General features: G+C 38.2%; 1 protein-coding gene across 2 annotated transcripts; it reads right to left on the bottom strand.

The window, feature by feature from the left end:
- Positions 1-11,263: 11,263 nt before the first annotated feature.
- LOC105395150 lies at positions 11,264-20,017 on the bottom strand. 2 transcript variants are annotated; one of them, XM_038105703.2, is made up of 6 exons: positions 19,896-20,017; positions 18,236-18,441; positions 16,746-16,881; positions 16,195-16,325; positions 14,896-15,097; positions 11,264-11,583 (listed from the first exon to the last, which is right to left on the bottom strand). In XM_038105703.2, the coding sequence occupies exons 2-6, from the start codon at positions 18,290-18,292 to the stop codon at positions 11,492-11,494; spliced, it is 618 nt and encodes a 205-aa protein (XP_037961631.2). In that variant the 5' UTR covers positions 18,293-18,441; positions 19,896-20,017; the 3' UTR covers positions 11,264-11,491. The 2 variants fall into 2 exon arrangements, with proteins under 2 accessions (XP_037961631.2, XP_011565392.3); XM_011567090.3 differs by having other exon boundaries at positions 19,764-20,017.
- Positions 20,018-23,038: the final 3,021 nt, after the last annotated feature.

The following is a 23,038-nucleotide window of genomic DNA, read 5'->3' on the forward strand; positions in this document are numbered from 1 at the left end:
TATGATTGGAACATATAATGTAATAATGTAATTGGAACATATGCTACGGTACTAGAGCTGGACAACTGGGTTTTTCACTGTAGTGTAAGGATTCACCAGTCCGATTAGTGTAGATTGCTGAGTGCCCAGAGCGCTCCGGAAATATACTTAAGGAAGAGTTAGTTCATTTGGGAACTTTCGAACACACGGCTATGGTTATGGAAATCTTTATCAATTTATGATTTGGTTAAAGTTGCGGATTTCAGATTTCATCGTTTGTTCGACATATTTTTTTCCATTTTTGAGTCTACCATTATTTTGACGAAGGCTCAAAGGTGGCATACGGTTGTATGAAATAAGAATCAGGTACAGATTTTCACGTCTAATCATATGGATACATACGTATGGCTAGCATTGTATGCTTAGCTTATCTACATTTACATTTCTAGCTCAAACTGTAAGTAAGAGTTTCAATTTTAACCCTCGAATAAAAATCGCTCGCACCCGCGGCTGTTAAACTTTTTTCTGCGCGTGCAAATCGTCTATCAATCGCGATCGTAAAGACGGGACTAATTGCCAATTATTTCCACTCGACGCGATTAATTAGCGTTCCTTTTATCGCAAAATACCTATAAGTTGGTCGCCTCGGCGGGCCCGGATTATCCATTTTGTTAATTGAAGTGTCAGCCCGGTCACGCGACTGGCCGATTATCTGCCGCAGAACAGCCCCATTCAATACTTATCAGCTATACACACTTTAATTGTGAAATAATGTTTGTCTATCAAAGAAAACAGGGTGACGGAGACGGTACACGTTTGAGCCGTATTTTGACATATGCGTGTAGAAAGTACCCCAAATATTCGTGTAGAAATAACTATTTCGAAAATCTGTGAAATATAATATTAGGTTTTATTTATGAAATTGCCGTTTTGTATGGCGTAAGTGGAAGTGCTTATTTTTCGATACAGCATTTATAAGAACTTAAAGAGTCAAAATTTCCAAAACGGAACCGGGAAAACTAATAACGGGTATTGCGTTCGTAGAAAAGGGGTAAATTCATAGGTACTTTGTAAAATAACAACATTGACGTTACAAAAACCAATCTTGACAAATTATACCTAGCACATGCAAACAAACTCGTAATCATTCGATTCGAACCGATAAATATAAATAAAAGTATAGAATTGAGCTGTTACTTATTAAAACAACTTGGTGGTATTCAGACAAGAGAGTTTTTTTATTAATGCACAGTAGCACACAGAGTACACACACAGAGTATATTTTGTTACACAGAACTAATTATTAATCCTCAGAACAACACCCCCACTTAACAAAATAACCATACAGTATACATAGCAAAACTCAAGTACTTATGTAGGTAGGTAATTAACTAAAAAAACAAATTTCTATATATTATGCTACTACATACAAACTTAACTAAATTGGCACAAGCCCTATCATCTTCATAAATTTATAATGTTTAGATGATAATAATCCCTTTGTTAATAGGTCAGCAGGCATATCTTGAGTTGAAACATATTCTATTTCTATCCAATTGTTTTTAATTGTATCTCTGACATAATGGTAACGCACATCTATATGCTTCGACCTATTGTGAGTATGACTTGCAGCCAGTTTAATAGCACTTTGGTTATCGCAATATATCTTGATAACACACATATTACCTGTGATTTCTATCATTAAATTTCTCAAATATACAGCTTCTCTAGAAGCTTCTGACATTGCTACATATTCTGCCTCTGTACTAGACAGTGAAACAGTTTTCTGTTTACTGCTCTGCCATGATATCGCAGAACCACACATGGTAAAGCAGTAACCAGTATATGACTTTCTATCTAGACTATCATTAGCCCAATCGGCATCAACAAATCCTTCAAGTTTCACATTGTTTTTACTAAACTTTAAACAATAATGTTTAGTTCTCTGTAAGTATTTCAAAACCCTTTTTGCATAGTTATAATGACTCTCGTTATAACAATTATTGTACTGACTTAAAAAACTTGTTGCATATGCTATGTCAGGTCTTGTTAGAACAGCCAAATACATGAGACTACCTATCAACTTTTGATATGGTATACCTGCCTCACAAACATCGCCCTTTTTTATATTTAATTTACATTCAATTGGTGTGTCTATGGCTCTACAATCAGACATCTCAAATCTAGATAGCAATTGTTCTATATACTGTTGTTGATCCACTGTTATAGTGTTACAATTTTTATCAACATTGATTCTCATGCCAAGATAGCGTCGCACAGGACCAAGATCTTTAAGTTTCCAACTTACTATTTTTAAAACCCAATTTACATAAATAGTCTCTCACTCTCTCATACCAAACTAATGAGGATTGTTTCAAACCATAAATGGCTCTTTTAAGTTTTAACACTTTACCATCAGCATCAGCATGCTGAAAACCTTCAGGAATACACATGTAAATGTCCTCTTTCAAATGTCCATTTAAGAAAGCTGTTGTGACGTCCAGGTGTGTGACATCCATCCCCCACTGAACACTGAGAGCAAACAACATTCTCAGTGTTGAATGTTTCACAACTGGTGAAAAAGTGTCCACATAGTCTACACCATGGCGTTGGGTGAAGCCCTTTGCCACAAGCCTGGCACGGTAACGCACTTTATTGTCTATATCCACTTTTTTATTTAACACCCACTTACACTTCACAATAGACCGATCACTTGGAACATCAACTATCTCCCAAGCGTCATTGGACTCGAACGCCTGAAGTTCCTCTTCAACTGCCTGTTTCCACTGAGCCCTTTCTGGTCCTTGCAGGGCTTCTTGGAGTGTCATCTCATCATGAGACGTGACATTTTCAGTACACAGGTTCGAGAAACCATAATAGTCTGGTTTACGCCTGACACGCTTCGCAGGAAGATCTTCAACTTTCTGTATCTCTTCATTCAGCGGCTCATGAAAACTGTCTTCAGAATCTGATGATGTACTAGGAACAACTGACTGACTATTATTCCCATCATTATTGCTCGACTCAGTTTCTTCATGTTCTGGCTCTCTCTCATCTGTGACAGCAATCACTGCGTCAGTCTCCACACCCTCATTTAAGACTCTTATGTCTCGACTTGTAGTAAAACTGTTTGACTCAGGTTGATACAGCTTATATCCTTTGATATTTTCAGAGTATCCCACTAGGATATACTTGGCTGCCTTCTTGTCCCATTTAAGTCGTCTCTGCTTCGGAATATGGGCCATCACAGTGCTTCCAAAGACACGGATGTGACTAAGATCTGGTTTACTACCGGTCCACAACTCATAAGGTGTCTTCTGGTGTCCTGATACTGGAGATCTGTTTCTTAAGTAAACAGCTGTACTCACCGCTTCTGCCCACAGTTTCTTCTGCAACTTTGCATCAAAGAGTAAGCATCTTGCTTTTTCAACTATGGTGCGATTTAGTCTCTCACACACCCCATTCTGCTCTGGTGTGTAAGGATTTGTTAGCTGATGAGTTATACCTGCATCTTTTAAGAAATCATTGAGTTCCTTAGAACAAAACTCTCCACCATTATCTGTCCTGAGTATTTTTATTTCTTTTCCAGTCTGCTTCTCTACCAGAGACTTGAACTCTTTAAAGTATTTAAATACCTCGCTCTTGGACTTCAAAAAGTATACGAAAGACATCCTGCTGAAGTCGTCTACAAACAATAGGAAGTATTTAGACAGTCCTATCGAGGCTTGCTCCATCGGGCCACAAACATCAGCGTGTACTATCTCCAACACCATCTCACTTCGTGTACTGCTCTGTGGGAATGGTAATCGAGCCTGCTTGCCTTCACAGCATACACTGCAATTTGACATGCTTATTTCTGCTGTGCCTGGATAGGATATTCCCTTCACTGCTCCATCTTTCATGATATTTAGGTCTTTACTGTTGATGTGACCAAGTCGCCTGTGCCAGACCATACTTGTACTTGTGCCTGATGCTGCAGTTAGCGACACACTCTCTGTCTTGGTTATCAACTTATAAACCCCATTTACCAACTCTGCTATGCCCACCAATACGTTCTGTGGATTACGTATTTCACACAAATTGTTCTTAAACAGCACCTTGTTTCCTTTCTGAATCAGTCTGCTTACTGATAACAAATTTGTTGTTATTCCTGGTACACATAAAGCATCACAAATAATGTTTGAATGCTCAACATTATTCACAATTGTTGATATCGGTACATCTCCTGTACACACCACTTGCATCTTCTGTTTATTTGCAGTAATTATTTCTTTAATTTCATTTTCATACGATATATTTCGCATTCGGTTTTGACTGGCTATCAAATGCGAACTCGCCCCTGAGTCAATGTACCAATCGTCTGTGTTAAAAGATCCATTTAAAAACACTGCACTGAATGCATTGGATACTTGTTTTGTGCACTGATTCATGTAATGACCAATCTGTTTGCATTTAAAACATTTTATTGTTTTGATTCCATTTGACGTCGAGGCCATCTTGTTTGTTGTGTCAGTGCTGCCAACTTTGGCGGAAGATTTTTTCTTTTGCTGCCAACGTTTAGACAAGAATGCGCTTGTCTCTGGTCCACTGCTGCCAACAGAGCCAACTTCACTGCTCATATCCAGTAATTTTGTTTTTATGACGTCTGAACTAATGGCGATACCGGAATGCTCAATCGCCATTATCATCGGCGAAAACTTTTCTGGCAATCCTGCTAGAAGTAATGATCCTATCCATTCTTCGTTTATCTCAAAGCCAGTACCTCGTAACTTCTGCGCAGTATCCACCATCTGTGTAACATACGCCGTCATGGACTCACTTTCTTCTAAACGAATGGAAATCAAAGTTCGTAGCAACGCGATCTTTCTCGTGAATCCCGAGTCATCAAACAGGGATTTTAATTTTTTCCACACGCCTCCGACAGTAGTTTCGCTTTTCACATGAACATATAACGAAGAGTCAATCGTCATTATAAGTTTCGCCTTGGCTTTTTGAGTATCAACAGTCTTGTCGACTTTGTCTTTGCCTCCATCTTGTATGTTGATGTCGATTCCCTCCAATATCAAAAAGTTTTCGGCTGCGAACGCCCACTCGTCGTAGTTTTCGCGTCCTTTTAACTTAGGAACATTTACTATATAACTAGCTGCCATTTTAGTACGAAATTAAACTGAAATACTAATTACTTTTCTGCAAAAAACGGGGACTGGGCCCATAACCTATTAAAACAACTTGGTGGTATTCAGACAAGAGAGTTTTTTTATTAATGCACAGTAGCACACAGAGTACACACACAGAGTATATTTTGTTACACAGAACTAATTATTAATCCTCAGAACAACATTACTATCACGCGTGTCCCACTCAACCAAAATAACGAACCCCTGTGGATCCATTAAATTCATTATCGAGATTACTATAGCAATTAGGAGTTGCCAAGAAATTACGGCAAGTCAGATTAACGAGAACATAATATTTCAGCCGCCATAATCCGGCGCGCGGCAGCGGACCGCAAATTTGTTGGACTAACAGAATTCGTATCACAAACGCACATGATAATTATCAGACTTTCAAACAATCCAGTCCACTAAATCTACAGTAAGTACTTTAAATGTGAACTGCTCTCTATTTTATTATAATTATGTATTTAGGTACCTAATTATTAACTAAATATAACATTGAAAAAAATCCTTATTTTAACAAAAACCTACGTAAAATAAAAATATATTATTATCGTGGTCGCAACAGTGCGGTAGGGTACCTACTACCTAAAACGTTGACGACATTACTAAATTTTATTACTATATATCGCCTTTGCTTAAGTGTTGGCCGCGATATGCGCCAGTTCTATGGTCACCAACTCATCACACGTCCCAAAAAGAACTGCTACCTTAAAAAACTCCTAGCTTTTTGCCTCACGCCGAAGGTCCAAGGTTCTCCACCCCAATTTAATTACTTCTTACATATTGGTATCCAAATAAATAGAGAATGCCTAAACAACAAGTAAGTAAATTGAATTTAAACTAAATCTATACACGCCATATGGCCGCCAGGCACGTGAAACTTAAAAAAGATGTAAGTACCATGACCAAAATGTCATTAAAAATTATATTTTCACGACCTATATTCAACGGGTCGGAAGTGAAATAATAAAAGGACTGTAAAGATGAGTAATGGTTCACTCCGCTACGGCCTGCCAGAGTGCTAGTGCAAGCGTTCTACAGTTGCAACTTGCAACAGTTATTATCGACGTAAAAGGTAAACTCAGTTACAGTTTTAGTGCAGTAAACATAAGAAAACTCATACAATTTTTCTACTTTTTAAATTGAACCGGAGCAGAATGAGATTTTAAATAGGTGTCTAGCCTGAAATAAATGACAATTTATTTTTTATTATTATTTTATTTTATAAATAAATAAGCAAGGGCGTATGGTAGTTAATAAGACAGTATGTAAAATAGCAAAATTATGATAGGTAACAGTTTTAAACACACAACATACACTCAGCAATGTTCCTTCCAGCTATAACAATATTCTTCCATACGGTTTTTCTTAGAAACTGAAATTACAATTCTCAGCCTTTCTCTTGTTTGTGTTCGCTTTATATTTTAAAGAGAATAAATTAATCCTTTTATATTGCTACTTACACCCCTTTACAGGAAACTGAATTTATTGTTTATGTTGTGACTATAGGCATTTTGCTGTTCATTATCTTCAAGATCTCATTAAATATAATAATTATGTAGCTAATATATTTTATTTTGTAACCCTTGAAATACCGAGATTCTAGAAACATCAAATTCATAATTGTGTAAATACGGTGAATCGCACTTTCCATAAGTACAGCCAACCCGCGATGTCTCGAACTTTACTCTAAATCAGACGTCTCATTTTCATTCATAATTTCAGCACTTCTCCGAGTAAATGCGGAGGGTGCTTTTGTCAAATTCAGTAAAGGCTACTAAGCCTGGAGAAGGGAAAACACTAGAACAACCCCAGCTGTCTCTTGAAGACTTCACAAAAAGGTACTTGGGATGTTGTCACCTAAAGGACCACTCCTCGGCTCACGGGTGCGATACATACCCAACAAAATTATGAACAAAGTTATGTGTACGTTGAATTGTAAGAAAGCTGAGAGGTTTTAGAGAAATAAAAAAGCTTGATGAGAATGACTTGCTTTTTCACAGGATAATTCTCCGTGGAAAATTATGCAGTCAAGGTCGTCATGGAATTAATTATTAATTTACTGACTGGAAAAAAACGGATCTTCTTTGGTTATTATCTTCTATGGTTTGAAATGAAACTTGATTGAGACAATGTTATTACCTATTTCATCAATTACAATATTGGTACAATATTGGTACTTATAAAGATTGTTTCTACAATGTCGGTTATTAATTTAATATAACTCATACAAAATTCCTTTTTAAGCTACTTAATACCTACCATATATGTCATCGCCATCTTGCGAGTGTACGGTATATTAAACAAATGCTACGTTGTTCGTCACAGCAACATCTGTTTCGTTCATAAATTTACTTGTAGGTATTTTCCAAGTTTATTTATGGATCATATTGTGTGCAGCCGCAAACATGCTACATACATTCATGAAAGGGAAACACAGTTATATTTTCGCACACTTCGCCCCGGCATTCATAAATCAACTGCAATTTACTAGCGAAATTAATAGTTCCATCAGATACGGCACGATACAACATATTCCGATAACTGAATGTGGAAGGTTCTTTTATGGCACATGACAGAGTGCAGAGCAAAATTTGTCACCGATTTCGGTATCGTGCTCCGCCGACTGACAGGGGGATTGGATTGATTGATTAAATTTCGTAAAATATGCGCCCGTAAATGTATTTCATTGCTGTTTACCCCTATTTATACGGGTAAAACAATCTTTATTGACGACATAAAATAAGAATTGATATGTCCTTGTGAAAGCAGCAGTAGCAGTGCCGTTGTCTGCCCCAAACTACTGGCTTACAGGGAAATAAAAATCGGAACGAGCCATCACGGGTGTAAGCAAACTGCCCGATTCGGGGTCCAGGTTGCAAGTTTTATAGTTCTGTCGCTTTCGTAAGCTCGATGTCAAAAAGAGACAGCTGCTGTACTTGCAGTTTGTGGGAACTTTATGCGGTAGGATTAGTGTGAGTAGGTCAGGGCGGTATTGCCAGTGGAACAAACAATGATGTAATAAAGCGAGCCAAGACGACTGTAATGCTTCTACTATCTTAATAGCGCTTTTATCCATCGGGCCACGGCTACAAGGAACATACGTCGCGGCGCTTTGTAGCCGTTTGTCTCGCTGTCCTGCCAGCTCGTACGCTATCTGCTAAGTTGGTTGCTTCGCTTAATTTAAAATAAATTTTAGATAGGGATTTCATTTATACTTGGACTTGGATAAATAAATTTACAAGAAAGAGTTGATTGTCCAACATTTACAATGATAGGTACTTATCCTTCATGATTTAGGTATGTTGTTATCATATTTTATGTAGCATTACAGAATTTTTGCAGGTCAGTAAGATTGTGTGCTCATAAATTTTTTTGTTTTATAATCTAAATACTACTTTTTCATCTTTTCTTCAATTTAGGATTTAAAATAATAACAATTCTAGCTACTGTTTCACAATGTCTGGTTAGTCGCATATTGGCTAAAATACATGCTGTCGCTGTCTAAAAAATAATAACAGAGAGTGACAGCATGTATTTTATCTATCAGGTAGCCTCTAACAAGACATTTTAAAACAGGCCCTTAATCTTGAAAAAGTTATATTCATAACAAGATAATCTACCTAAACATAAGAGGCAGCAATTTACTCAATGCTTTTACATTATAAGCGGCGTGTAAGACACAGTACACAATTTATTTTAATCAAAGCCTTTTACAACTTAAAACGCAAGCAAGGTTCAAAGGAACATGATAATGATAAACGGATCCACTTATAGCACCATAATACAAAAGCGGTGGTCGTATTATAGCGTTGTTTATAACACAATAGGATACATTTCGATCTCATTTCGCCAGGCGCGACGTGGTACCGACTAATAAGCCCTTTTGTGGCATTTACGGTACGCGACTCATTTTTAATGAGCGACGGTAAATGAATGCGAGGTTTTCAAAAGTTTGCGTGAATAAAGAAGTGTAGGTAAATGAAAATGCATTCAACTCAGTTTCGTAAGTGCATGAGAAATTAAATCACGCAAATTATAATCAAGCAAACCGAAAGGGGAGGTTTGCTGTGTACGTGGTGACTGCGTAGCGTGCTGGAACCATAATGGTATGGGGTGAATATGGCTCTAGAGGATTTTACCACTTTTTTTTCAAATAAACATAATCCTTCTTTTCATGATTTTTTATATGTATAAGTATTATAATAATTTTGTACAAAATAAAAAACACATTCGTATCATCAGATCTATACTTTATTTACAAAGTAATAACCACAAAAAGCTCTGTATTATAAAATTATTTACTTAAGTACCCGTACATATCGATAACATGCGTTAGAATTATAATAGTCTATATTTTGGTACGCTCTCTCTAGTGGCTAATCGTCACGAAACCAATGACAGGAGTCGTATGCAATTGACTGAAAAAAATGCAAACTTTACGGTTTGCGTGAATTGCAAACTTGTGGACCTGGCAGCCTATTGCCACATAGAACTGTCAAATTTTTTACCGACAATAGTGACGAAATTGTTATTGCGTGACTGCACACACTTCCCGAGGTAACCAGATTATCTGAGCATCCCTCTACCACAATTTGTCTCTTTATCAACCGTAGTAAACTGAGCTTATCAGCTTTTACGCACGTTTTAAGCGTTTGAATAAAAACCGGTGTCTAGCCAAGCGTGAACCAGCCCTGCCCTGATGGAAAACAATACCGATGTTTTATTAATCTGACAAACAAAGCAAATTTTCAAACGAATACTTTGTGCGCTTTTAAAAAAACAACCGCTCAACTCATCCATAAACATTCGATTGAACTGCACTTTACTATAAATTATATTTGTTTTATTTATAAATATCGTGAAGTATCATAATATGTATTCTTTAAAGTCTCATGAACAGTGGTATTACGAGTTTAAAATAAACAATTACCGTTTTGCTGATACGGCTGCGACGTCGCCGGAAATCATCAAAGAGGGTGTATTTTTATTGTGTTGTCGACGTGAAACGTGAACAAAAAGAGGCGTGTTGGATCACACACAAGCCAAGTAGATAATCTAACAAGCCCTCATTCAAAGTCAACGAGTCGACATTTTAATTTCAACAATAATTTGCAAACTTTCACATGCTTTCCACGTTATACTGCTGCGCCCTTTAACGTGCCCTCAAGTTGAATTCGCAATGCGTGCTTTAACTCGACCACCACACCCTGGCCCCTCATAATTCATTCTTTGAAACAGAATCCTATGCAAGTGAAGTATTCGAGATAGCACGATAGGTCAGGAAACGCTGGTGAAGGTAATTATAATGACGAAGCTCATATCACTCATCGCGTTATGAAAATGCTTTCTCGCAGAGTTTTAATACAACCTCGCATTTGTCGAGTTTTATTAGTTACGGAGATCCGTTGCATTTAAATGAAGCCTTTTCCAGACTGAAGTGGATAAATGATTTCGCTTTATACAAAGCTTTATAAAATAAAAGTCTTCGTTTTAACAAAATATGTTTATTGCAAAGTTTTAACGTTTTTTAGCCTCACTTATTCGAAACATTTACAAACACATAATAATAATGTTTGAGGTAATAAGGAATGGAAATTAAAAAAAAAAATAGTTCACGTTTTGGGTATATCAGTACTGTTTTTTATAGAAAACAATTACAATTTTTATAAATTATTTATTATTAGAAATCAAAATTTAGATTGAGTAAATAGGTAACAAAGGGTACATAACATACATACCGAGATGTCCCACGAAAGATTAATGTATTACGTTTGGCGGTACATATCACACCTTTAGTACAGTATCTAATTAAATAAAAAAATATGTGTTTTGGTATTTTTGAGCTAGGTACATCGATTTAAAATTCAGAAGCCAGTTTTATGAGTTCGGTTGTTACTGTACCTACTAAAGTTGCGAAAGACTAAGTAATAAAATAATTATACTCTTAGCTCAGTTAAATTATGATATGCACTTTTCTTATACGTTTATACTGACTAGCCACTTATTCTAATAACTTGATCTAAGTATACTTAGAAATAACCTATAACTATTGTAGAAATAGACAAAAAAAATATGAAAAAACACATTGAAAAGAAATTTGGTTCTATTAAAGTTTTTTTTAATTGTCCGAGTAGTAGAATTGAACAGCATTCTTTGTATACTAAACAATAAACATAAAAATAAAAACACTTATTACACAACTAAGAACCACTAAACCCCAACATAGCCACATTTCATTTTCAACCAAGTACTAGAGATAAATCTTAGCCACTGTACAAAATGCCAGCGTTAATCACGTTTCCGATATAAAAGTCTGTATATATAATTTATCACGTCGAAGATAATGCTGTTGAGGTGAGAAATAGTACGGCGGCGCAGACGGCGGCGGCACTCGGGGCGAGGGGGGCTCCAGCACTGCGCACTGGGGAGGAAATATTCATTTAATCTCATAACACCTGGCTACGGATCATTACAAATGACAATATCCTTCCGCAAAAGTTAGGGATAAAAAAGGATAGGTATTTCTTCTTATTTATCTTAACCAGTTTTATAATGCGTTTTGTGAAACGAAATACAACCTTCAAAAAGAAATGAAATAGCTATGTAGAGCCTCTACATAACTATTTCAGATAATGTTTAAATTCGGTTATCTATGTTGGTAATTAATTAATAAAGTCCTCCGATTTTTTCGTTACAAAAAATTGTTTTTAATCTCTTAAATATGTAGTGTGGTATTCAGGGGCGTATTTAAAGATTGCGCGCCCCGGGCTCCTGTAGTTTTCCGCCCCATCAAGAAATTAAAGAATACAAAAAGAGCAGTCAGTGTATAGTACCTATCGACCTACATTATGTATAAGAACATTGTGGTGATAGATTTGCATAGATAATAATATCTTCCGAACAAAAAAAAATTTTTCTGTATAGGTACATTTTAAAACGTTTAGAAATAAACTTTGGCGACTGAGTGAGGCATTTTTTTTCTTTAGATTTCCTTAAAAAATACAGAGGCGGAAAAAAATAGACTTCTCGACCGGTTTAAAAAATAATAAAGTTGGCTTTCATACTTAAAAAATCCAGCACTGCTCGTCACCAAAATATTTCGGAGTGACCCTGGATAGATCCCTCACGTACAAAACCCACTGCCAAAACACCAAGAAGAAAGTCAGCTCCCGAAACAAACTTCTGCGACGGCTTTCTTCTACCAGCTGGCATCTCCGCAAGTTCTACAAACAAGTAGCTTAGCACTCTGCTTCTTAGCCGAATTTGCATGCCCCATATGGGCAAGATTCCCATTCCTCAGAGCCAGAAGACAAAAGTCTTCAACCAGTGCGTCCTGACACTGACGGTAGGACTGGTCCACCGATTTAAAGTCGCTCAGCTTGCTATGGAGTGAGCTATGCTTGGGGTTTCTCTGTTGGATCGTATCAGAAATGAGGTTATCCGTCAGAGGACTAAGGTTACCGACATAGCTGTCAAAATATGCAAGCTGAAGTGGTAGTGGGCTGGTCATATCTGCCGAAGAACCGATAACCGTTGGGGTAGACGAGTTCTCGAGTGGAGACCACGAACAGGCAAACGCAGCGTGGGACGCCCTCCTGCCCGCTGGACTGACGACCTTAGGCGGGTAGAGCCGGTAGTGGTTGGATGAGGGAGGCCGAGGACCGAGTGTTGTGGCGCTCCTTGGGAGAGACCTATGTCCAGCAGTGGATGATTATTGGCTGATGATGATATGGGCAAGGTCCGCGCATGCTAGAAAAGTAGATTTTGCTCTTAACGATATAGTTTGCTCGTATAGTAACGGGATGCCACAAAGCGACACCGGCACCGCTCTACAAGGTCTATTCTCTGGCTGGGATAGCACCCCCTAGCATACGGCGAAAAGTGGCATGTTCTGTTGAGAAAGACAAACAATGCGACTCCAGACATACACTTTACTTACATACCGCCGCACCTTCCCGACTTAAGAGCCGCAAAGTGTTTCTTAATAGTGAGATGTCCTTAACGGATGAAAACCTACAAAACGCAAGGCTAAGGCTCTGGTAGGAAAAGCAGCCCCAGAATCCTTTCCTACCTCTTGAGGAAAAACTTGCTCCCGGTATCAGTCTCCCCTGGTACATTTGGAAGACTCTAAATCGGTTGCGATCAGAGTTAGGCTGCTGCAAGGACAATCTTTGCAAGTGGGGCTATACCGTTGGTACCAACCTACCTATGCGACTGTGGTACCGCCCCCCTGACTATGGAGCATGTACTCTCCTGCCCCTTGTGCCTTCCACTCGGAAAGACTTACTCCAGGCCAACCAGAATGCTATCAAAGTTGCTTCGTTTTGGTCTGGACAAATTTAAAAATTCGCATGTTCACTGACACGAAAGAAGAAGTAGTGTAGAGTACCTACCGACCTACATATATCTATAGGAACATTGTGGTGATAGATTTGCATACATAATGATATTTATTTAACTCTTTATTGTACAAATATCTTCCGAAGAAAAAAAAAGATTTTTCTGGATAGACGAGTACATTTTAGAACGTTTAGAAATAAACTTGTGCAGGGCGGGCGACTGAGTTAGGCAAAAAAGCCGAGGTTTAGAACTTTAGATTTCCTTCAAGAAAATACCTACCAAGGCGAAAAAAAAATTAGACTATTCCACCGGTTCAAAAAAGAACGAAGACGGCTTTCATACTTTAAATCATATTTCTTAAGACATTAAATCAACATTTGGAAAGATGGCTCAGGGCCGTTCTAGGCTTACGTCCTAAAATATTGTTCTGTACTTTTTTAATCCTCCAACCTAAAGTCCATGGGCGGCCTGCCGGCCGCCCCTAGGCCGCCCTTCCCCGCCTGCCGCCCCGGGCTGTAGCCCTTTTAGCCCTAGGGTAAATACGCCCCTGGTGGTATTGTAGCTTAAAAATGAAAATAGTGGACCAAAACTTTTTTATTCTTTGCAGTGTATGTTTGACGTACATTTGTATGTATAATGATTCCAGCAAAACGGTGGATTTGCGCTCTTGTTGATGAGAACAGCAAAATAACGATGTACTTACACACTCAGAGAACTGAAAATAGATTGTAAACAGAAACCCTCTTTCATTGAAATTTCCAGGAATTGGTTAGTCGTTTCAAACAATGTAAATTGAGTATTTTTAGGTTAAATACTGTTAGAAAAGTAAAGTTCGACATGAAAAGTAAACATGATCAAAAGAACACAACATATAGAAACTGACTTGGTATCTAATCAAATACGGAATAAGTAAAAATGTGTGTGTGTGAATCTTACTAACCGCAGTTTTGACCTCTTTAGAAAATGGCCAAATAGCGACTGATAAGGATGGAAAAACAAATATACAGACAATTTGGTGACCGCGTATTGCGACCTACAACCTCATCATACTTAGAAAACTTCTGTTTTCTAAAACTTGTGTTTTCGGTCAATAGTCAGAAGAGGCACATGACCATGATCAGTAGCGGATATCTCTGAGGTTTGAATAGGCCTAAGGCTAGTATAATCAAACGTGAAGCTCAAGACCGGTTGCGATGGAGAGTCACTATGTGGCGCCCTCTGCCCCATCTAGGGGACATAGGACACTAAGGGTGGGTTGCATCATCATCCCCGTTATCGTAATAGTTAAAGTTATTTAGCAATGACAGAGTTGTTACAGGTTACATTTTACTGCAACGTGTTGCAGTATAATGTCAAGACAGTAAGTCAAGGCTAGTATGAAAAACAAAGTTACCTAACAGCATAGCCTCTTTGCTGTCACTGAGCTGGCTGCCCACGACGGCCTCGCTGCCCTCGCGCCACGCGGGCGCCACGCGCGCCGTGCAGCGCACCTGCATGCTGCGCCCGCGCGGCACCAGCAGCCCCAGCGCCACAGACACCAGCCCGTGCGCGTGCGCCGTGGGCGGGTAGTGGATTAAATGGTCTGGGTTCGTCACCTGTGGGTTTTTTGGTAGTTAGTCCTTCTTCGTGCAGCAAGCTTCACTACTCGTTTATCTTTATGTTATTTCTTTTTGTGTGCAATAAAGAGTTATCTACATAGCTATCTAATTCCCTTAGCTGTTCTTACTATTGTTGTCATATTTTAGCGATTATTGAGTTACTCCAAAACTATAAAGAATAAAGCTTGAGGTTCAATACAACATCTGAAAGTGTAGTGAATGATCGATTCATGTAAAATGATCAATCTTCTCAAAGTTTCGTTTTCATTGATTGATCGTTAAAGTACCTAGTCGTAACTTGAAACTTGTTTTTTTTTTACTTTTATTTTTTTGTTTATTTTATAAGATAACCATGATATAGGTACCGAAGTAGGTACTCGTAACATAACGTAATAGTCACAAAACTCAAAATAAATTATATAAAATTTATCGCACACACTTTTCATGAAGCGCAGACCATAACTCACCGAAACCAATTTAAGCCAACCACAACACATATTTAGGAATTTACCGCGCCCCATTAAATACATCCACATTTTTGCGCAGCACACTTTCCTGACTTTCACCACATTACGCGAGGTTGGTACCCCAATTTGTGGACGCTGTAATCGTCAAAGTTGTTTAGGCTGCTGCCCAACTTGTCTTAACGACAGCCATCCGCCGGACTCCGCTATTTATGAGCTTTTCAAGTACAAGCCCGGGACATGCCATCTTACACACACGCTACATGCGATGAAACCGACCTCGATTAACGTTCTCTTGGGTTGTTTTACTAGTGCGTAGGTAATAATATTTTTTGGGTGTCTGTTCTGTTTTTACTGTTATAATAATATTAGGTGGCTTAGCGATTATTCAGAAATAAGATGTAATTATACTGAACTTTGCAATAATCAAATTACAAAATGGCGCAAGGTATTTATAAAATGAATATTCCTCCATTGCCAAGTTGGAGAAAGGAACATTAAACTAATGTCGTCATTAAATCTATGTCTGTCTCTTTCTGTTCGTATACAAGTAGCTGCCACAGCCTGGGGCCGAACCCGGGACGTTTAGCATATCAATATAACATTTAGTCGTCTCCTCCATGGTTATACCTTCTCTCCATCGATGTCCCAACTGAGCACGGCGGCGGGGTAGGAGCGGCCCGAGGTGCAGTTCAGGAACAAGTGGTCGCCGCCGCCCTCCTGCTGGTTGCCAGTGATACGAGGGCCCTCGCGAGGCAGGTCTGTGTAGCGACAACAAAAAAGGCTGTTTTGAAGATGCTTCAAGGTTTATCGGTGCATAATGATGATGCGTTATAAATGAGAGATGCTTTCTGTGTGTATCAATGCGGCCATTCACGAAGATTCTAGAACGTTCGTTTTACTGAGCTACTCGCTTCGTGACTCGCTAGGCGCTAGGCGCTAAGGAAACCTCCTGCCTGTGCGTAGGGAGCCTTAACGTTTGTGCACAGCCCACCATAATATTTTCCTGGGCATAATCAAGCACCTTACAACATGGAGTTTGTACACAAAACTGCGTTGCGACGTCGCATCTCGAAAATCTGCGACTGTTTTGACAGTTTTTCAAGGCAAACGCTTGATTACTGTCGCGGGTTTTTGTGATGCCTCAAGCCAGCAACACAGTTTTGTGAACAAGCCCTTACATATGACTTCCATGCGTCCCTCGCCTGCGGCGGAGGCGAAGCTGGGCGCCTCGGCGGACACCTCGCAGCGGTACACGCCGCTGGACCGGAGCGTCACCTGCTGCAGCACCACGCGACGAGAGTCCGACTTGCCCAGCTGGAAACATAGGATAGATACAATCTGCAAATGACTATGGCTGACGGACCTATGTTAGCTTTAACTCGCACACACCTACTAAGTACTGACGAGAATATACAGGGTGTTACAAAAAGGGTATACTAAGCTCAAAGAGGGCTACTCAGGAAGAAACTTTGTTGGTCAGGTGACTTTATACTACCTATGTAGATCGAATAATTATATTCGTGATTTTCCAAACCTCTTAGAACAAAAGTTGTTCAGAGTGACCGCCTGAGTCACCCCCTTTCGGCATAGTACACCCTTTTCGCAACACCCTGTATACGCTCTGGACTCGACCTCCTGCATCGAGTCACAACCGGCTAACGTGACCAGTCCAGCGCGCTGATATGCGACTTACGCTAGCAACAAAACTATTCTTGTTTGAACAGCTTACTCGTACTATGATCCTGAGATCATGCCCTGCCCTGAGGCAATGTAAGTTGTGTGTCAAGAGGTCCCCATATTACCTACACCTCACATCCTGTTAGTATTTTATTCCACCATAAATAGGCTGTCAAAGACTACCACTTTCAGATTTTTTTACAAAAAATATGATAACTATTCGGGGAAATCGAGCTTTTTATCAAGAGGATATTCCGGGCAGAAAGGATGGACTGAGTTATGTATTTGGATGGGTTTTTGTAGAAGCGAGGAGATAGGTAATGTAGGTCGAGATTAGAGTCCAGATAACCATTCCTTTGACCAGGCTTAAGTGTAGCTAGTTTCTTACAATCTTTTCAACCGATTCTATTTACCATAATCAAGTAGATATTTCTTAAGATAGTTCTTACAACGCTTTTCTCTAATAATTTAGACGATAGTTTACGTCTATAAATAATAGACGTTCCCAAGTATCTCATTTAATTATATTATTTAATTAATCAGCTCCACTAATTAATGGAATAATAAGGAATGGGACATATGCTAGAGTCAAGAGTGCTCAGAAACTTAAACTTTTTGTGCAATTTTAATAACTTTCATCAATTCAGGACATATGTAGGTACATAATAGGAACTACTCCTGAATCCGGACCACGGCTTCTGTAACATCAATTCGGTGACCATAACTAGTGAAAGCTTGAAGGGTCCTTAGGTATTTATTTAGGATGCTCATTTACATTACCAAGATAAATAAAAAATATTATAGGTATATACCTAACCCTACCAAAATTAAGTGAAAAAGACTGAAAGTAGACAATCGACAACGACTCGTCAGCTTAGTTAAAAATATTTACACGATATGCTGTAAATTTATGTGTCGGATTAGTAAGAAACCAAGAAATTAAGTACGGAGTACGGTACAAAAAACAATCAGTATTAGCATAAATACCTACATCGACCTTGATGCCATCTATCTTGTAGGCGTGTTTCGGCGGATCGAACTTGGGCATGAATCTGTAAAATTCCTCATTGTCCCGGTACCACTTCACTGAATACAGGATGTCCCCTTCCAGTTGATAGTCGCACTCCAGCTGTGTGGTCTGGCCGCGCACCCTGTATGCTGGCACTGTCACTTTTACTATACGAAGAAGAATTGATTCTGTAACAAAGAAAAGGGACAATTCTAAGATATTTGAACACAAAATTAAATTTACTCTCAGTTATTTTGGGCCTTTAGTTATTTATAGCTTTCATTTGATTGGCACCGTCTCTTAAGTTAAGACACAGATAGTAGTTTATTTGCTAACTTGGTAGGTTTTTAAACTAATTCGTTTTATTATTTGTAATAATCCAAGCTATAATAAATTCTCAAACACCCACATTTCGAGTCGAGTTTTAGTAAGCAACAAAGTATCCATAGAGAATCAAAAGTGACTACGTGGTCATACGACGGCCTTACCCCTTTCGGTTTACTGTACTTCTGCAACAGCCTGTATAATTAAGTTGTTGAGAAAAAAAGACTATGTTTGGAATGTACACACACACACGCACTCACGCCTTGTACTAATGTACTCCCTTGCGGGGTAGGCAGAGGTGCATTGCTGCACCCACTTTTCGCCAGAGTGTTATGTTAGTCCCAATGTAATAGGGGGCGGGCCTTTTGCCATTTTACGGGCACATCCAAGACCTGAGAACAAATATCTGTGTTTAAACAAATATCTGCCCCAGCCGGGAATCGAACCCGGGGCCATCGGCTCAGTAGTCAGGGTCACTAACCACTACGCCATTCGGTCGTCAGTCAGTCGGTGTTTGGAATGTAAGCCTAATTTATTTTTTAGGTAATAGAGTCACTGATTATTTAGTTATAAAGATTTGTGTAGTACAGATATTGGGGCTTACCCCAAAACAAGCCGAGTTCACCTTAGCGACATAAGTGTACCACGGGGTCTATGGGTGGACAGTGGGTGCTATATTATGTGCCAGTAGGTGGGTGGATAAGCGATAAGACCTTTTGTACCTGTAGTGTTAGTAAATAGTACCTGTGATAGTTTTGTTAGTGTTTTCTGTTTGTGTTAAGGAATATTTAACTATCTACGAGTATGGATAGTGGATTTATTTCAAATTTCACATCTTCACATTCCATACAGCCTCTAATAAGGGTAGACATAAATGCAACTTTTGAACCACTATCTCGTAGGACTTCATAGAAAATAATAATATGTATTATAGACATGAAAGTATTCTGGCGCCCAACGTGGGACTGGAATGTTTTATAAATCGGGTTTGATCTCGTGTATAAAACACTAGCTGCTGCCAGGGAGTTTAACCTCACTTTTAACCTTAAATGGCTTAATCTAATGAAATTTTGTTATGTTTAGTAGGTAAAGTTCTTTATCAGACATACAGGGCTGACTGTTTTACTATGTGCATAAGTATAATATGTACATTAATACTATTTATACTTCACAAATTCCTATTTACCTTGAATAAATAAGCTGAGCACCAAGATAAAAAAATACATCCTCGTCACAAAAATGTTAACTGGGAAAACTTCACCATGGCACAAAATAAACTGTAAGTACCTAATTCTAACTTCAGTTTCACTTTGCTTACACTTCTCTAATTAGAGTCAGCACTAGTTGAATTCGTAGTTTCCACGCGATGTTTTAACGCCGATGTGTCATGTAATATTTTTGCTTTTTAGCGCAGTCTCGCCACACGTCCGCATCGCTTGAAGGCATTATTGAGACTGCCGACCAGAGCCCACTTCAGCCTTTTCAACTAGAAATCTGTTTACACTTCTTGTGACTACTACTGAAGGATGAACATAATGGAAAATATGTTTCCATTAACATTTGTAGCTAAAAACTAGTCACAAAGTAGCTTTGTACATCAAGTTAAAGTTATGTGACAAGATAAATCGTTCGCTCCTTGTGAAAATTCTGATGGTGACGAAATTCCTACAGGTTGTTGAGAAAAGCACCTGGCCTATATTGTTTATCCACATTGTTTCATGATTATTCTATTCTTTTTGGGGGTGTTAGTACCTGCACCTGGCTCTTTTTGATGTTCGATTTTAGGTATTTTAATAACTAAAATTCATTATACCTATAATATAAAAATATTAATTTTGTAAAAAGTATCACTTTTATGCCCACTGGATTTGCCATGACGATGTTACAAAATAAATCCATCACAATAATTTTATCCATTTTTATATTTGTACAGTTTGATAGATTTTACCCTTTGCCAATACATGCGGGGATTATAAAGATAACGTCGACAAAAAATGTTGCAATATAAATATTCGCACAAACTACTTTCAGATCCAAATATACAAATATGGACCCTTCCTCTGACGCGATTACGTCAACTAAAGCGATTTATGATCGCATCTAAAAGATTTCTGGGCAAGAATATTGTGAGGGAAGTGGGGTGAAATATAGAGGAAAGAGTCTGCTTTCATATGAGTATTTTGGATGGAAAGGTTCATAATGCGATAAGGTACATATACCTACTCAAGCGACGGTATTTACTACGACGATTTCGATGGCAGGTGAGTGTATTTTATTGTGTTATGCAGAGAACAGAAAATGAGGCATTTTTCATTTCACAAATGGTTTGTTTTTTTTTACAAAATATTTGATTGTTTGATACATTACTTCCAACTAGGTCTATAACCTAGTCCACAGACCAAATTGAAGGCTACTTTTTTGTATAAGAATTCATGGAGGAAATTTTTCCAGCATTTTAGGAAAGAAAGTTCAAAGGTATGTTCGACATCACGGGGTTTTTACTTTCATAAGAATAGACAATGCTTATCAGCTTAAACATAATCTTGACGCAAGCATAAAATAGTTGCCCTTGATAGCACGAGCCGCCCACTTCCCTTCAAATAACATCATTATCCTAAATAAATTAGCTTATGCATATTTGGTGGAGTTAAATGGAATAAGCGTGTGTAACCAAAGAGGCCCTTTTTATGAACGCACTGGCATAATTGAGTTTTTGGCCCCGGTGTTTGCTCCCGTATTATCACGGAATTCCGCTAACAATATAAAATTAAGCCACCAATTTTAAGTCCGTGGACAAGGTTAATAAAATCACCCTGTATGAGAAATATTAAGTAAAAGTCAAGCTCACAAAGCAATTGTGGTCAAGCCTATGACACGCAAAAATAATGTAGTTATCAAAATCGGCTTCAGTATAAATCTAGAGATACGACACGATGATATAATAGAACAACCAACAACTTTACATAAATATAAAATGTTCCAAAGAGAAAGTACGAGCAAAGCAAAACTTAGCTAGTCGTTCTGAAACTTTCGGTGGAAAAATATACCTATGTTTCCACATGTCGTAATAAATAGCAGGAAAAAGCAAAGCTAATATACTCGTATTTTTACTAACAATGGGGTAATTAACAACCAAATCGGATTTTTTATAATTAACCAATGTCATGCAAATTCCATAGGTCTTCCTTTCACCCGCTTGTAAAACAACCATTGTTGGTCGAATAAATTGGGGTTGTATTGTTAGAATTAAGGCTATTTGTTATTACTTTTTTAATTCCAGTATTCTGCCCCTTTTATTGTTTGCCGCGAGGCAATCACCAAATTGTTAAATGGAACATCGCTGCTTAATCAGCTGTATATCTCTCATACATACATTTATAACCTGCTAAATAATGTAAATTTAACACAAATTTATTTTGAAGGGACCTAAGGGCCAATGATATAATATGGCAATGATAATTATTGTTTAAATATTCACTAAACTGCAAAAAATACTAGTAATCTCACTTTAAAATTGCACTTACTTTATAATATACACTTTCGAAATCTGATTTGAAAAATGATCTACTATAATTTCCACTCCCCAGACAATCACTTTAATACCTAGTGGACAGAGATCAGCATACTTGATTTACCTTTATTTCCGAGCCTCAAAATGAAGATAAATCCAAAAAATACGCAAACAAAGGGATAATTCACTTATTTCACCTGAATGAAACGAAACGGGCCCACAGGGTTGCCTTCAGGCATTTTGAAAAATACCCGCAATCCCCGAGTGATGCATACACTTAACGGCCACGTAGCCGTCCACTGTATAAAATTCTCAATTTATGTGAGCCTAAAAAGAATTTTATTGTAATCAATATAAAGTAGCTTGTCAAATGGGAGTTGTTCAGTAACGACGGTTTATTTTTCCCAGAGGCTCAGATCCAGCGACCCGATGCAAATCATATTATTGTTTTCCAGACTTTTGACCTCGTTTTATTATTACGTTCCGTGTAACCGACCCGCCCGGTGTTGCAGCGGCGTCACTGTCTAAAGAATGCTGGGAAATATTTAAAAAAAGTTATAGGTATAATAGATGATATTATGATACACCTATTGCACATTATACCTATAGTTTAGACAAACGTCCGTGCTCTTCCCAATCATATCGGTGTGTTTAGCGCAAATCGTGGTATAGCCACGTTTATCAGGTGCCATATTGGCTACAAAAAAAACAGTGCAAGTAAGTATACCTTTGGCTACTTACGTAAACCACGAACATAAACTTATATTATACTGATCACTTGTATGAGAATTTGAAATTTGAACCACTGTGATGTTTAAGAAGCCGCAACATTGTATAAAGCTCTTATTAAAAGGATTTGACCTCTGCGGATATTTTTTTATGTACAGAAAACAATGGGAGGACTTTAGGCGTTTATTCTGCCTACTACGCTTGAAATAGCTCGGATGTTT

The sequence above is a fragment of the Plutella xylostella genome, chromosome 22 (genome assembly GCF_932276165.1).
Source record: "Plutella xylostella chromosome 22, ilPluXylo3.1, whole genome shotgun sequence".
NCBI classification, from domain to species: Eukaryota; Metazoa; Arthropoda; class Insecta; order Lepidoptera; family Plutellidae; genus Plutella; species Plutella xylostella.

What these genes read in the sequence shown, in the direction of transcription:
- LOC105395150 (XM_011567090.3), bottom strand. Translation starts at nt 19,803, where the DNA reads ATGTATTTTTTTATCTTGGTGCTCAGCTTATTTATTCAAG. An exon ending in TAGATGGCATCAAGGTCGAT is followed by an intron (nt 16,882 to 18,235) that starts GTAGGTATTTAT and finishes CTATGTTTCCAG; the next exon opens with CTGGGCAAGTCGGACTCTCG. An exon ending in GGGACGCATGGAAGTCATAT is followed by an intron (nt 16,326 to 16,745) that starts GTAAGGGCTTGT and finishes GTCGCTACACAG; the next exon opens with ACCTGCCTCGCGAGGGCCCT.